We start from the raw sequence: 16,945 nt of genomic DNA, 5'->3' as shown, positions 1-16,945 counted from the left end.
TTTGCACATATTGTATTTTGCATTTATAGTGTATACAAGTTTAGAGAATATGAATACACCATTATAATAATGATAGCGCTGTCCACTTTTGGATAAAAAAATAAATAAAACTTGAATACTATAGCAAACAAAAGAAAACAATTACCATGAGATGTCCATTATAGATTTGTCAAACAGATCATGGATTACCACCAATGGTCTCTTAAGGCAGGTAAGCTACAGAAAATAAAAATATTCTCCATTATTACTAGCAAAGTCCTGTTTTTTGTTATATTGAAAAACTGGTATGTTACAAATATGTAGTACTAAACTGTCAGAAAAAAAAAAAAAAGGAGACAATTTGCAGAAAGCTACAGATTTTTTGTTTTAAAAACAAAACATGGTATACTTACCTGCTCTGTGTAATTGTTTTGCACAGAGGAGCCCCTCTTCTTGGGTCACCTGCCAGTGCTCTCAGACCCCCCCAGATGAGTGCCCCCATAGCTAGCTGCTTGCTCTGGGGGCAATTGTGCATGTTTGCTCCCGAGCCGCTTGTGTCTATAAGACACAGAGATGACGGCTCAGCCCCGTCCCTGCTCCCTCCTCACTGGCTGTGATGTGACTGCCGATGGCTCCTGCTGCTTTTTCTCAGCCAATGAGGAGAGGGAAACCCGGGAGAGCCAAGGCTCCCATGCACAGCACTGGATCGGGATCAGGCAAGTATTCAGGGGGCTGTGGGGGGAGCAGCACACCTGAGGTTTTTACCTTCATGCATAGAAAGTATGAAAGTATAGAACCTTCAGCCTTTACAACCACATTAATATATTCTTGCATAGCATAACGCTTAAAGGCTAAGTTCACCTTTAGGGGGGGGGGGGGGGAGGGGGGAAGAAAATTATTTTTTGTGCAGGAGAAAAAAAAAAAAAAAAAAATGTGCATTTTTTGTTTTTCGCCCTCAAGAGCCTGCAAAGCATTGTACCCGTAATCAGTGGAACAGGGGTGCAATGTCAGGCTCCCAAAGACAAGCCTGTACCTTGTATACATTCATTGAGAACTACTAACCATCAGCTGCAACGGCTGACGGTACTTGTAGTTCTCGCATTCAAAGATCGTTATGAATAAATGATGCAGCTGTGAGGGTGGAGCCCTGCATGGCCACACTATTTTTTGTTAAATGTGAAAACGGGTTTGGGGGAGAGGTCTGTTGCACGTTAAAAACATTACACCCAAATTATGGATGCAACATGCTCTGAAAGATGAACTTAGCCTTAATTAAAAAAAAAAAAAAAAAAATAATAAGGGAGGAAAAATCATCATAGGAAACTAATTAACATTTTTTGACACGCAACAAAGGGAACAGAGTCACATGCAGCTCCTTGGTATGACCTATGCACCTAATCTACATTATGAAATCAACCTGAGAAAAATAATTGCAAGATTCATCTTTCTATTTATTCTAAATTATTCAGACATTGTGCGGGAATTATTTAGGCGTTCCAACACTGCAGACACACAGGTCAGTGCAATTATTTCCTTACAAAAGAAAAGTAGCTTGGGGACCACATTATTAGAAATTTGCAGATACTTTAGTCCAGCTCAGTAGCAGCTCTTCTCAATCCTCCACTGGCGCTGCCATTGTAGTATGTGTGTGCAGATGTCCTGAAAGGCTCTGCCCAGCCTTTGGGTCCTGGCAGAGCCCTGTGGCACATCTGCGCATGGGATTTCCTGCACATTTGCAAAGAGGACGACATTTTGGGAATTCCCTAATAGCCATCCTTGCAAATGTGCGGAAAATCTAGCCAATGCACAGGTGTTCGGGGGGGGGGGACCTTGCACGTGCTGCAGAGCTTGCGCGAGACCCAAAGCCCTGTGGCAAATTTGTGCACGCGTGGGGAGAGGTTTGGGGAGGAAATGTAATTCTCCCCTTTGCAGCACAAATACATGGCACCAGTTCAAAAACAAAAAAAAAAAAAAAAAAAAAACCACATTCACGTTTAACTGTAGGAAGGTGTAGGGGGGATGGCAGGTCATGGTAAAATCACACTATTGGATAAAGGTCTGCGTCAAACTAGCTGCATGATTGTCAATGACTTGTTAGCTAGAACAGACAAAGTAAAAACAGTTTGAGGATAACAAACACATGGAAAGATTAAATGTGATGCTTTAAGATTAAGCTTTGACTTACCCAAACAGAAAGTGAACGATCCTTGCTACCTACTGCACAGCAGCAGTATGGACAACTAGCCTTATTGGAACTCCCATTCTTTTGTTTCCTTTTGAAGATTTTTGGATTAAATTTCTAGAAAGAATAATGTTCAGAACAATGTTTTCTTAAGTCAAACTGACAACAACATTGTTAAGCATTAAGAAGATCACAAGAAGAAAAAGCCACTGCAGATGAACTGTCAATATTCTGCACAGCCAAATTACTTATCTTCACTGTCAAACCTAAACTAGAAAATGCCAGGGGGACAGTTACAAGCTGCTATGGTCAACAGCGATACTTCTTTTACAAACTTTTCTTATAAATAAACAAACAATACATTGACCTACTCATCCAAAAGATAATTCACTTGTAAGCAACAGAATATATTTTAAAGCAAGAGTAATTGCCCATCAGTTAAAACTAAGTTAGTGTCGCAGGTAGAAAAAAGAAAAAAATGTTCTCTATGAAATATAAAAAGTACAGTGGATCTTACCACAACGGTGACTGCTTTTCGATGTCCCACAAAGTCCATGTTGGTTTTCCAACCATCACGCTCAATAATCTGGGCTGTTGGCCCAGAGTTGTTCATTGCATGAGCTGATACCAGGTAATGTCCATCAGGGGACCAACTAAGACGCAAGACGTGGGTGGTCCCTCCACACTGTGAGAAAGGTTTGGAGTGCCAAGAGTTAGTTACATGCTGGGTTCAACCACTGCTGTTACAGTAGTAAATAATAGTCAAATAACCTAATAAAAACCAGTAACTTTCTTGCACTCCATGGGAAAAAGAAAGGGAAAAAATCTTGCAATTAAAACAGCGTTGTAATTGTTTGTCCAGCCATTAAGGTCATGTATGCTCGTCCCACTAAATGACTTGTACCTCATCAAATGGTTTGGTGATACTGGTTTCTAGCTGCCAGTCCATGGTTCGCCAGACCTTCAAGCTGTGGTCATCAGCTTGAGAAGCAATGTACTTTCCTACAGGATCCCAAGTAAGTCCCTTCACCAGTCCTGAGTGGCCTCTCAATGTGGCAATAATCTCTATATTGCAAAAGAAAAAATTACCCATTTAAGAGGCTTTAGTGAATGTACAATTATTGTTGCATCACTATCCTTATGACTCATTCAGATGGCAGATTAATACCGTCCTCCAAGCAGAACACTGGCAGATCTGTGTGCGCAACCACCTTGGAACTGTGTGCAGGCAGCCCATTGAAGTAGGTGCGTAAACAGTGTCAACACAGACAATTACACCTCAAATTTTGACAAGCAGGGAGGGGCTGGATCACAGATCCAAATACAGAGGCTCTGCGTTTACATCCGTGCACCCACTCCTGCCCGCATATAAAACTTTGAGGTACGATTGTGTTTGTGTCGGCGCTGCACACGCATCCACTTCTATAGGCTGCCTGCACCCACCCGCATCTGCAAGCAGCTCTGCATGAAGGACAGCCCTATTCTGCCATCTGAATGAGCCGTTAAGGACCCTATTATCTTCAGGGAAGGGGAATCTATCTCACTTACCTGGAAACTTCAGTGCATTCCATATAACTACCGTATTATCCACACTACAAGAAGCTAACCAGGCATCATGCGGAGACCATGCCACATCCATTACATCTGAGAAACAGGTTTACAATGTAGTTAGTGGAAAAATACATGGATACACAAGAAAATCAACATTTAAAAAAAAAAAGTATTTTTAATCAATTTACAATGCACTTACCTCCAGAATGATTCCTGAGAATGGTGAGACAGCGCCACTGCTCTACATTTGCAAGTTTGCTACTAGAGCCAAAAACAGTACTGGGTCCAATATACCTAAGATATAAATAAACCGTACAGTAAAGTTAACATAGGATAATAAAATGTATATATCAACTGATCCACTTTAACTCCTTTCTGCCTGCTTCAGCGTCCTTTTAAACGGTTCTGAACACTTGGGGGGGGGGGGGTGGAAAGAATGGGCAAACATGTGACCACTATCACAGAATCAGAATCCAGTCCCACCAGCCTGGACCAAGTGCTGTTTTTGACAGTTTGGTCTGTGTGCTGGAAGTGCGCAGTGGGCGAGCTCTCAGCACAAACATCGGCCAACCAGTGATGCAGGTGTGGGCGTTCATGCCTACACTTTTGCCAATGCACATGCCTTTAGATGGTCGTAAAGAGGTTAAAAAAAGGAAATGCCACAGGTTTCCCTTTATTGTCTGATTACATATCAGATTGTTTGTAGAAACTATGTTATGTGATTAATTTACATGCAACATTTCTCTAGGGAACCAACAGGTTGTGAAGTTAAATTTGTCTCGTCTACAGGCAGAGTACAGATGCATTAAAATAACTTGCTAGATTTGCATATGTAAGAATCTGAACTTCCACTCTTGTGTGGTTACCTAAAAGTGCAGCCATAGCGCACAGTGATTGCTGTATTCTCTGTCAGAGAAGAAAAAATGTCAGCCAAGGGTCAGACTCTTAGAGGGATTGTAAAGGAAAAACATGTCCTACTAACAATGTAAACAATACCCACCCACATGGGTGAAGGAAGTGCTTCTCACCCTAAAACTTGACAAAAACAAAGGGCTTTTAGGCTGCAAAAAAGGTAAAGCTAAAAAAAAAAAAAAATTATATTATATTTTATATATATATATATATATATATATATATATATATATATATATATATATATATATATATATATATATATATATATATTAGCTTTACCTTGTTTGCTGCCTTAAAGCCCTTGGGAGCATCCTTTTTGTTTAACATGTCAAACGTACCTGCTCTTTGCAAAGGTTTTGCACAGAGCAGCCCCAATCCTCCTCTCCTCGAGTCCCCCGCCAGCGCTCCGGGCCCCCCACCAAGCTGGCTCTCTGCGTCCATAAGGCAGAGAGCACCACTCAGTACTGCCCCCCATTCCCACCTTAATAGCTGTAAATGACAGCAGCGGGAGCCGATGGCTCCTGCTGCTGAATTTCAGCCAATAAGGAGGGAAGAGACCCGACAGAGCCTTGGGTCTTGTGCACATAGTTGGATCGAGAACGGGCTTTGTTTAAAAATATTAGGGGGGGGGGGGGGGGAGCTGCACATTGATGGTTTTTTACCTTCATGCATGCATGAAGGTAAAAAACCTTCAGCCTTTACAACCAACAAGTTTAAGACACCATGGAGGCTTACATTTTAACTGCCCAAGCTCAGGCCTGACAACAGGTATTCCCCCCTGGGCTGAAGGAGGAGGGTAAAACTATCAGGGTCCATGTAGTCTAATTCATTGTGGTGCAGTACCACAAACATTAGGGCAGCCCATTAGTTTAGAATTGACTGACAACGAACCACAGTGCACATTTTAACAGATATGCAATGGATATTTTTTTACAAGTACACTGTAGTGGCATTCAAAATAAAGGCATCCCAATGTGCTGCACTTAGCTTCACACATTACCAAAATGCAATCATCCGAATTGCCCATCAAAAAAAATATTTTAGATTGTTTTCAAGTAAACCTAACAACACCTGGGTGCTGTCTTGATTTTATGTTTCTCTTATCTAAACTGAGCTCAGGCAGGCCCGAAAACCAAAAATCCTAAAATCTATGTAAGGTACAGGAATATGAGTGAAGATTCAGAATATACCAAATGTCCAATGGTGAATGTTTTTTTTTTCCCCAAATGGTCCATAATTAAAGATGCAGTGCTCTGCTCACCCAGATCTTTTCCACACCATGATAAGTTTATCATCTCCTCCAGAAGCTAAATATGCTCCACTGTTAGACCATCGCACACAGTTCACACAAGCTGAAAGAAAATATGCAAAGATTAATGCAATTTCTTTATGCATGCAAGAAAACACGCTGTATCTGCTGTTCAATGCCATTCCCCCCCAACTCTGTAGCACTTGGCACAATTAACAAAGTTGTTAAACCTAACGCAACCTTTAGTGATGTGACTTGGTACCTAGGTGGTTGTCCATCTGGCACAACATCTTGGGAATACTTTCGTTCTTTTCATCTTCCTCCTTAACAACAGGTGGCATATTCCATATGACAACTTTTCCAGAGTCTTGCCCTAGAAAGACAACATAAAAATCAAAAACCGTGACATGCTTACCAAACAGAAAAACTTTGGTTGGGCAACATTTAACCATCCAGGATAAATACAGGATATAAAAAGGGATTTATGAGGGCTATTTATACCTGATCCACGTTTCTGCCCACTACAGCCTACAATCCACAACCCCTTTTTAAAATGTAAAAAGAAATATGGAGTCTCCAGCTTAAAACTGCAAAAATAACTCTAAAAGGAGGACAGGCCAGTTACAAGACTTTGAAAGTAAATGTGACCAGGCTCTCCTTTTCAAAATGTTTTTTCATTTGAATGCTTTACTTGCTTCAGAGTCCCAAAGCAAGCAAAGCCCAATGCACATTTGTAAAGCACACGTCTGTGCTTTGCAAAGGTGCAGTGTGTACTTTTTTTAAAAAGTGGGAGGTGGTAAGGTAAGATCACAAATTTTTGACTGAAAACTAAAAAACTTTTTAAGCATCGTACACATGAATGATCGTCTTTTTCTTTCTTTTTTTTTGCATGCTAGTCTCAGATCTTAAAACAATAAGTTACAAAAATTCTTGTATGACAGAATACAGCTTCAGAAGTGATGTCATGTATTGTTTTGTATTCTTTCATTTCCAAGCAGGTGTGATCCTGGAGAAAATTTTTCACCCTTCGGATATTCTCGCATGAACTGTCGTGATCAGTTCTCAAAAGCTGCGTACTTATGATCAGATTATCGGATGATCGCTCTGAAAGATATATTTTTCGTCTGATTTTCCTATCGGGTGTACTAGGCATTACGCATATTAACAATCTGAAAAACTTTTTTTTTTTTATTTTTTTTTTTTTTTTTTTTTAATAAGATGACCCAGCAAAACCACTGCATACCCACAAACGGCAAGGCTGTGCAACAAGTCCGACATTGATATTTATAAATAATTGAGATTCTGCACCTTCCTCTTCATCCACTGATTTTTTAATATGACTTGGAAGTGGAACTTTGCGTAAAAAATTAAAATGAGTGAACAGGCAGGATTTTTAATGCAGACGAGACATGCTTTGGCTCTTCTGCATTAAATGTGGACAGATGGGTACAGTCCATAGTAGAAATTCGGCAATGCCTAAGCTAACCGAACTCTACATCTCCGGAGAGATGTCATTTTGGCCCAGCCACCTCAAACAGCTGGTGACTGATACCCGAAAACCGGCCACTGACATGAGGGGAGCTCCAGAACGCCGCTTCACTAGACTGAAGGTGAGCATTTTTCTGCTCTAAGTTGTTGTTGAAACATTTAGGAACAACTGACTTGCATTACTAGAACACAAATTTGGAAATATTGATATCCTTAACATATTATACAAATGTTTTCCACACACCTTGTCCTCCAGTAGCGAACTTTGTGCCATCAGGGTGAATATCCACTGAAAAGATTGGCTTCCCTAAGACGAAACAAAAAACAAGCTAAAGTGATTTCTAAACATTTACAAGTAGCAAACAAATAGGCAATGCAAAAATCCCAATTAGATTTGTTCACTGTATTAAAGTACAGGTATTTTTTATTCTAAAATCCTTGTACGGGTTTTCCAACCCTGCTCCTATCCATCACTTTTGTACCCAAACACAGACCTCAGATGCAGCAACGTTCCCTTCAAAACTGGCTGGCTCTCTTCTGTGCACGACAAGGCAGTGTTTACATCCATTTTTCCCTCTGGACACCTGTTTTTTTTTTTTTTTTTTTTTAAAGCCCGTAGCGTGTGCAACACACTCAAAAGACTCCACCCGGTGCATAAAAAAGTGCACACACACAAAGTGAGAACACAAAAAAGCACAGGGTGTGCGACAACGTATGGTCTTCCCTCCGAAGAGGTAGGACCCGAAACCTCAATCCCCCGGGGCGCAAGACTCCTGACAGGGACAAAAGGTACTCATGGTCTGTCTGGCCGAAACCAGACAGACCCCGTTCTTCAGGGGGACTGCCGAAACAGCCCCCACCGAGTACTAAGTAGGGCTCCCCCGAAGGGAGACCCCATGGGAGAGGGCGAACTAAGCCAAAAGGCCATATCCACCCCCTCCCAAGACTTAAGGCAGGGCCCGAGGACCCACACACTCTAGTCTGTGCAAATAAAGAAAACAAAGGTGACAGTGCAGGTGACGGACTCCAAAGAAAAAGACAAACAAAACATAGAAGTGGGGGAAGGGAAGTGGGGAAAGTGCAATGGTGCCATGTGAGGAACCAAGGCAGGCCTTCCAGCCGGAATAAAAAATTCCTCTGGTGCAAGCCAAAAGGCCTGTCCCAAGAGGCAGGTGTGAAAAAGGTGTGCATAGTGCAGTGACCAAGGTGCCAAAAGAACTCACAGCGAGCTGCCCCTCACCAGTGAGAAATTAAGGCACCCCTGGGCTGCCACCCCAGGGGCACTTACACTACGGGCTTTTTCAATCTCAGCCCCCGGCCAGACCAAATGTAGCCTATCCCCACCAGCAGACATCAGAACCTGGACAGCTTGGGGAGAGCTTACCTACAACTGGGGACAGGCCCCCTACAGGCCAGATCAACCCAGGAGAGAAAGCCCCCCCCTCGCCATCCCGTTCCTCAGTCCATTACATCCAGGAGCAGTTCCGCCGGCCCCCCCGAACCGGCTTCCCGCTCCCTTCAAACTGGTTAGGACAGTTCAACCCATTCAAATCAGAAGGCGGCGGGCCCCACATGCTTTCCCAGATGACCTACTTCCCATACCTCAAAACTCAGAGCGCTCCGGGTTTCGGTCATACTGGTACTAGCTAAGGCCCATACCAACTGATAAGAACAGATACTACACTTGATCTTAGCCAAAAGGCCGATACTGTAGGGAGTAGATGTGACTATAAGCTCTATAGAGATGTATAGAGTCGGGCTAGCATTCACCTCTATAGAGAGGATTGTTGCATCTGCTCACTGCAACACAAGTACTGGAAGGAAATCGCAGATGGGCAGTGAAAAGCAAATCCGAAGCGTATCAGAGTTCTGTCTTTGTGTGTAATAGATAGGAATATTTAAGTGGCTGCTAAGGTTGATAGCACATTTGCTATTTACATAACATATCACTAAAACCTAAAAAATGACAGCACTGTACAAAAAAAACCTCCCAAATGCATAAGGAACAAAATAACCAGAACACAAATGCTCATTTGCATCCTAAAGAGGAACTTAAAGCAGAGTTACACCCCCCCCCCTCCCCCTCCGCTGCCACATTTGGCACCTTTCAGGGGGGAGGGGGAACGGATACCTGTTTTTGACAGGTACCCTTCCCCACTTCCCGGAGACAGCGCCGTCCCTCAGAAGTTCCGTCCCCTTTCTCCGCCACCAAGCCAATGAGAATACACAGCGCACTTTGCGCATGCGCAGTAGGGAACCGGCTGTGGAGCCAGTATTTGCAGCTGCTGCTTTCCTTTCTTTTTTTTCCCCACAGCTGGAACACCGCTTTAACCCCAGTGCATTTTTTTTTTTAGAACCCCTCTTAGGCTCTTGTTCACACCTGAGCAATTTGAAGTGCGAATTTGAACTACATCAGAAGCATTTCAAAGCTCCACACTGGGATTTCCATGTCCAGGTGCCCATTTACACCGGAGCATTGTGTCACTTGAAGCTTGTCATTTAAATAAGGACATGAGCTTCTTTCAGAGCAGAGAGGCAATGTTTAGCCCATATAGAATTCAAAAAGAATGCAGGTTTTTTTTGCCTAACAACTAGATTTCCACTGGCTCAACCCTGGTAGAATAACGGGCTGAATCAACAAAAACTGGTCTAAATTTGGCCCATGTGTACAGCAGCCTGAACGGCAGGCTGGCTTCTGTCAAATGGGTGTGTTGGAAAACCAGCATCCAATCGGCATCCATTCAGCGCTCTCAACCAATGGCTGGAAATGCTGACTGGAGTGATCTGGCAGAGGGGGGCATCCTGTCAGAACACAATGTGTAGATCCTACACTTGAAAAAAGAGCGTGCGTGCCCATTGTGAGCTTGGCGCATGCTCTGAAACGCGTCGTCATTTCCTAGCTCCGGTGATGTCACGTGGCGTACTCTGCATTCCTGTCTGGTTCCCGGACATCAGCTGAACCCGGAAGATGTCAGGCCGGCCTTTCCGTCTCCATCTATTCGGCTGCCACCATCTTTCTCCCCGGGACACTTGGACTTTACAGCCTACCTTCACAGACCACCGGAGTATTTTTAAGCTTGTGATCTTTTACCAAATGTGAGTTACTTATATTGTGTGCTCCCTTCTGAATAAACCAATACTGCACTTAGAGGCGCTCCGTGTGCCTCCTTATCTGTCAGAACACAATACCTGGTGGGGAGATCGCTGAAGTAACATCGCATAGATACTACAATGAGCTCCTTCGTTTATTTTTGTTAAGCCAGCTGGGTTGGCATAAAGCTGCCAATACATTATACAGTTTTCTTGTAAACTTTTCCTTTAGATTAACCAAAACTACATAATATGATGTCAAACAAACACTTTCAATTTGTATGCAATCAGATAGACCCTTGCACTAGTTGCAGGTAAATATTAAGGAAAATGAATAAGAAAATTGTATAATGTAGGGCCAGCTTTAGAGAAAAAAAAAAAAAACACTTAAACCTGAAACATGCGTAAACACCCACAAAAATGCTGCTAAAAAAAAAAGTGCAAGAAATGGCAAGAGACTGCATGAATCCTTACCTTTGTTGCTAGGCTTATTCACAAAAAAACATACTCCCAAGCCCAGCCAATCCAGCGCTGTCCTGCTGTAACCCAACACTTGGCTGCCACAGGCATCTCCCACGCCGCCATCTTTTTTCCATACATCATCAGCAGCCAGCTGTCTCCTTGAGATTCTTGGAGCTGGCCCCCGATGATGTATCATCAGGTTTGCCCTATGAGGAAGCGAATCCTGGGATATCCGACGTGAGTACATCTCATAAGGATGGAGAAATTAGAAAAAAAAAAAAAAGTAAACAAAAACATACAAAAAACTATTTTTAGATTGCAGGGGGGGGGGGTGCAATGATGCAGAGTGTTTACTTAAAGAGAAAAGGTCTGCTTTAAAGTGACAGGTGTTCCTGGCTGCACAGATCTGCACTGACAGCGCTTGCATCATATTCTGCAGGTGAATGCATCCCTGTGGCTGCACAATGGTGTCCCCTGGGGACATGTGTGGTGTCAGGAAGATGCTCAGGTGACAGATGCTCCATATTAGATTGCTTTTTATGCTCTAACACTAGAGAAAGAACAAAGAGAAGTGAATGGGGGCACCTACAGTACTAGAAGTGACCCCCCATATCATACCCCCCCTGTACAGGTAGCAATTAAAGCTGCAGGAACTCTCTCACTCCGGATTGCAATCAATGAGCATTACCAGCGCTGCAATTTCTCCCCACATCCCCTCCAAGTTTAGGGGCCCCTTGGGGCCACACACTCTCACCCTCCCGCCTCACCATTGTGGTTAACCCAAGCGGGTTTCAGGAGCTTCATTGTCCCGCGGTGTGCCCAAAGCAGGGTGTCACCTTCGGCCGCCCATTGAGCCGCGGGGCTGTGTCCTTCCCCCACACAGCGCTCTGTGCAGGCTTCTCCCCGCCTCGGAGCCACCACTCAGCGCCGCTCCATCCCGCTCCAGCGCCCGCACCAAGACCGGAAGCCCGCGGGATGTAAGGTTTAAATCCGTCCTGCTGGAAACACGGACCTGGTGCGAGGCGTTCCTTGTGCAGAGCGCACCGTGCGGAGGAAGCGCCTCAGTGCTGGACAGCGCAGACTGTGTACTGTACTGTGACATGCTAGGGGCACACTCTCATCACACACCATATGGGGACACAAAGTGCACAGTACTGGGCTGCTCTGCTCTGCTCTCTATGGGCTCAGGCACGCTGCATCTCAAACAAGCGGCTCCTACAGGCTTTTGAGCTCTCATTTTTAATGCCTGAAAACTCCTCTCCATGTTAGCAAATGTGTCCATGCACACTGGCTTTTTCAGGAGTTTATAGGCAGAAAAAAACACCCAACTCGCATATTTGAGAGAAGATATCAAGCAAAAAAATTGCCCAATAATGTTGCGAAAAAAACGCACAAAGAAAGCTCTAAGGCTACGTTCACATGTGGGCGTAGCGGATCGCGGGCAGAATCACTGCAAATCGCGGGATGCCTGTACGATGCCCGTGATTTGCAATGGCACCCCAAATGCTGTGCGATGTTGCCGGGATTTCCGCCTGCCAAATCGCGGTAACATCGCGCAAACAGAATTCTTCTTTCATGCGTCCCATGATTCTGTTTGCGCGATGTTACCGCGATTCGGCAGGCGGAAATCGCGGCAACATCGCACAACGTTTGGGGTGCTATTGAAAATCACTGGCATCGCACAGGCGTCCCGCGATTTGCAGTGATTCCGGATCTCGGGCAGAACCGCGGTGATTCTGCCTGTGATCTGCTACGCCCACATATGAACGTAGCCTAAAGAGCTAAAAAAAAACGCACAAAAAACACAAGCTTCTTCAAGTTCCATGCACACCGTGGGCTTAAAGAGGAAGTAAAGCCTAAACAATAATTTGTACCTATAGGTAAATCTATGATAAGGCTTACCTATAGGTACTGTAAATATCTCCTAAACTTGTACCATTTAGGAGATATTTACATTGCATGCAGCCGATGACGTCATTGGCGCATGCGCTCTAAAGGAGCAGCCACCCGTGCTCAGGGCCATCTTACCGAATGGGCACACTGGGCAGTTGTCCAGGGGCCCCACTTGCCGGGGGGCCCCACCTGCCCAGCGACCCAGCCAAGCATTAGTCCCGATTCCTGTGTGCATCCCGCCAGCGAACTTAGCACCTGTTGGCCCTGCGCTGCTGTAAGGCCACTTGGGCCATGGAGCCCACCACTGCAGGAATGCCTGACTGCCTCCATGGGAACAGGCACACACAGGACAGTCCAGTCTGACTCCCATCCGTGTGTGTGTGTTCACAGGGCCCAGTCGCCGAACTTGGAAGCTGTCATTAGCCTGGCCCTGCTGTAATATAGCCTTATCAATGATTTGCATTTTTATTCTTGTGGGTGATTGTGTAGGCAGGGCCCCAGTGCACTGCATTGCCCGGGGCCCTTTAATGCTCTTAAGATGGCACTGCCCGTGCCATACCTTCAGATACCTGTGCCGTGAATGACGGCTCCTCTCGCGTATGCGCAGGAGTGATGTCATTGTGGCTTCAGCCTGACACACAGCCAGAGGAAGACCAGGAGAAAATGGACGCTGCCTCCACCGACTACATGGCATCACTGGAGGGCTTTGTTTTCAGGTAAGTTTCACATAAGGTGCTAGTATGCGATGCTTTTACCTTGCAGGTCCTAAAAAAAAAAAAAGTAACCAGCGGTTTATAACCGCTTTAATCACTTCCGGACCGCCCCATGCATATCTACTGCGGCAGATTTGCCCTTCAGCGCGAAGTCATGTACCTGCATGTCTTTTTTTTTTCTTCAGGTCTGGGTCACGCATTCACGTCACCAGCGACCGGCTCCCGCTGTGATTGGACACAGCAGGAGCCAATCAATGGATCTGATGTTCGCCAGCACCCGGCCATCATTTCCGAGTGGCAGAAATGGAAAAAAAAAGTTTTGCCCATAGTTCTATTTTAAGGTTATAGTAAATGTACGCACCCTGTCCTGCTCCTAAGCTGTTGCCTCTCTGATCACTACAGGACTGCTGGGTATATGGTTAGGAGCGCTTAGTGCACACTTCCTCCTCCCTTTAAATTCACTTAAATTTGCTGTTATCTGGCCCTTGGTGCACTATTTCTTCTACTGATACCAACAATTGGGCACAATTCCTCCCAATGACATCAACAATGGAACACAGCTCCTCCCAATGACACCAACAATGGGATACAGTTCCTCCCAATGACAGCAACGATGGGGCACAATTCTTCCCAATGACACCAACAATGGGGCACAATTCCTCCCAATGACACCAACGATGGGGCACAATTCCTCCCAATGACACCAACGATGGGGCACAATTCCTCCCAATGACACCAACGATGAGGCACAATTCCTCCCAATGACACCAACGATGCGGCACAATTCCTCCCAATGACACCAACCATGGGACACAATTCCTCCCAATGACACCAACAATGGGGCACAATTCCTCCCAATGAAACCAACTATGGGGCACAATTCCTCCCAATGACACCAACAATGGGGCACAATTCCTCCCAATGAAACCAACTATGGGGCACAATTCCTCCCAAAGACACCAACAATGGGGCACAATTCCTCCCAATGAAACCAACTATGGGGCACAATTCCTCCCAATGACACCAACAATGGGGCACAATTCCTCCCAATGAAACCAACTATGGGGCACAATTCCTCCCAATGACACCAACAATGGGGCACAATTCCTCCCAATGAAACCAACTATGGGGCACAATTCCTCCCAAAGACACCAACAATGGGGCACAATTCCTCCCAATGACACCAACAATGGGGCACAATTCCTCCCAATAAAACCAACTATGGGGCACAATTCCTCCCAAAGACACCAACGATGAGGCACAATTTATCCCAAGAACATCAACAATGGGGCACAATTCCTCCCAAAGACATCAACGATGGGGCACAATTCCTCCGAAATACAACAACGATGGGGCACAATTTCCCCCCAAAGACACCAATGATGGGGCACAATTTATCCCAATGACGGGGCACAATTTATCCCAATGACACCAACCATGGGGCACAATTACTCCCATTAAAACAAATGATGGGGCATTATTTTTTTCCCACTGACGTTGGGACCTTTTCTACTCCCAAAAGTCACAGTGCAGCCCCCTAAAGTCTTAGGGATAGTAAGCTGGCCTTTGTTTAGAAAGTTTGGAGACCCCTGCTCTATCTAAAATAAAAAATAAAGTTTTGCCTATAGTTCCTCCTTTAGGAAACAATTTAATGGAAGAACTATTAAGGCTGTCATTGCTGACTGATTCTGCAAATGCTTGTTGCCTGTCTGCCATGCTGAGACTAATGGTGCCCATACACTAGATGAAAATGTGTTTGAAACCTGTCATTTGGACAGTTAATTCATTTTTCAGCCAGTTAATGGGCACAAATTGAAAATTGGCTGTGATGTTTTTAAACCAAAAAAAATTGAAGGAAAAGTTTAGAAAACTTCTGCCAAGCGGACAGTAAATTTAAAGGTTAATGTGTTTATTGCCCATTAAAAATGTAACTGTTGGTACTGTACAAATGTTACCCCGAAGCAAAAAATGAACAAGAAACTGATTCATTTATGTCCATTTATGTAGATAAATATACAAAGTATATTTCCACGCGCCACTGGGAAATGGTATGATATAAAGTGCAATCAGTTTAAATACTTGTGAATAAATAAATAAATACAGTAAAACCTTGGTTTGAGAGTAACTTGGTTTAAGAGCGCTTTGCAAGACAAGCAAAATTTTCAAATAAATTTTGACTTGATATACAAGCCATGTCTTGAAATAAAAGTAGCCTCAAGTCACAACTGAGTATAAAAGAGAAGAGAGGCGCCTCTAAGTGTAGCAATATGGTTAAATTTAATGAAGGACAACATTTAGCAACACACATGGTTGATGATTGGAAGAGGCACATCTAAGTATGGAGGCATCCACGCTAAAGCTGTCCACATAGACCGTCCTCCGCACCGCCATCTACTTCATCCCTTCCATGCTGCCCCTCGCTTTCAGATCGCTTTACTGCAGGGTGGTCTTGCCGGTCAGGATTACAGACTGGCAGCCGGTGGTGCAGAAGATGGTCTATGTGGACAGCTTTACCCCGGATGCCTGCATACTTAGATGTGCCTGTTTTATTCATCAACCATGTGAGTTGCTAAATGTTGTACCTTCATTAAATGGAACCATATTGTTACACTTAGTGGCGCCTCTCTTCTCTTTGATACCCTGTAGCTCCTGCTGGATTTTGCTTCTAATCCCCTTGTGGAAGCCTCTATTTGTAGATGGACATTTTATGGTTATATAACCTATCGCAATGCTATAATCTTTTTATATGGACTATAAACTGAAGGACTTATGAATAAATGGTTGTGGAACGAATCATCTGAGTTTCCATTATTTCTTATGGGGAAATTCGCTTTGATATAAGAGTGCTTTGGATTACAAGCATGTTTCCGGAACGAATTATGCTTGCAATCCAAGGTTTTACTGTATATGAAAAAAGCAGCTGCTGTAGAAAAATGAGGTAGTTGTAGGTGAATGGTCTGGAGGACCAAATACAGCACTTGCTGTGATAGAAGTTATTGGATAGCAATATCCATTCAAATAAATGTGATTAAATATACAAATTATATCATAAATTAATAAATATGTATGTGTACTGTGGATCAACAATTATTCAATAAATATTTTAAAACAGTGTCATATAGTGCATGAATGTTTGGTTAAAAAAATATATATATTAAATTGTAAAATGAATAAATCATAATCAATAAAATAAACAAACCAGAATAAATAGTGACTTTGGTGCGCAAAAGGTAAATATATAAATGTCCTTAGTGGAAGTGAATTTTCAAAGTTCAAAAAGTGCACGTGCTCAGGCTTGATTAAATCTCAGTAGTTTCTGGTCCCAAGCTTGGACCGTATATCGTCGTTACGTCACGTAGGTGGAGCGCAACCTGGAAGCCAGCTCACTATTCCGCGAGGAGGACGTGCAGCCCGCACCGCTGA

At 43.9% G+C, this 16,945-nt stretch overlaps 1 protein-coding gene across 1 annotated transcript in view; it reads right to left on the bottom strand.

The window, feature by feature from the left end:
* The window catches only part of HIRA (histone cell cycle regulator), a 57,450-nt gene extending 45,567 nt beyond the window's left edge, over window positions 1-11,883 (bottom strand). The window contains exons 1-10 of the mRNA XM_082243315.1: window positions 11,684-11,883; window positions 7,609-7,671; window positions 6,139-6,249; window positions 5,889-5,979; window positions 3,912-4,006; window positions 3,710-3,805; window positions 3,066-3,226; window positions 2,679-2,846; window positions 2,165-2,278; window positions 146-216 (exon numbers count right to left, since the gene is read on the bottom strand). Coding sequence (XP_082099441.1) covers window positions 146-216; window positions 2,165-2,278; window positions 2,679-2,846; window positions 3,066-3,226; window positions 3,710-3,805; window positions 3,912-4,006; window positions 5,889-5,979; window positions 6,139-6,249; window positions 7,609-7,671; window positions 11,684-11,720 — 1,007 coding nt within the window. The 5' untranslated portion in view covers window positions 11,721-11,883. The remainder of the gene's footprint in view (window positions 1-145; window positions 217-2,164; window positions 2,279-2,678; window positions 2,847-3,065; window positions 3,227-3,709; window positions 3,806-3,911; window positions 4,007-5,888; window positions 5,980-6,138; window positions 6,250-7,608; window positions 7,672-11,683) is intronic.
* Window positions 11,884-16,945: the final 5,062 nt, after the last annotated feature.

Source organism: Pelophylax lessonae (assembly GCF_965119305.1).
Source record: "Pelophylax lessonae genome assembly, chromosome: 1".
NCBI lineage: Eukaryota > Metazoa > Chordata > Amphibia > Anura > Ranidae > Pelophylax > Pelophylax lessonae.
This window is presented reverse-complemented; position numbering and strand designations above follow the sequence as displayed.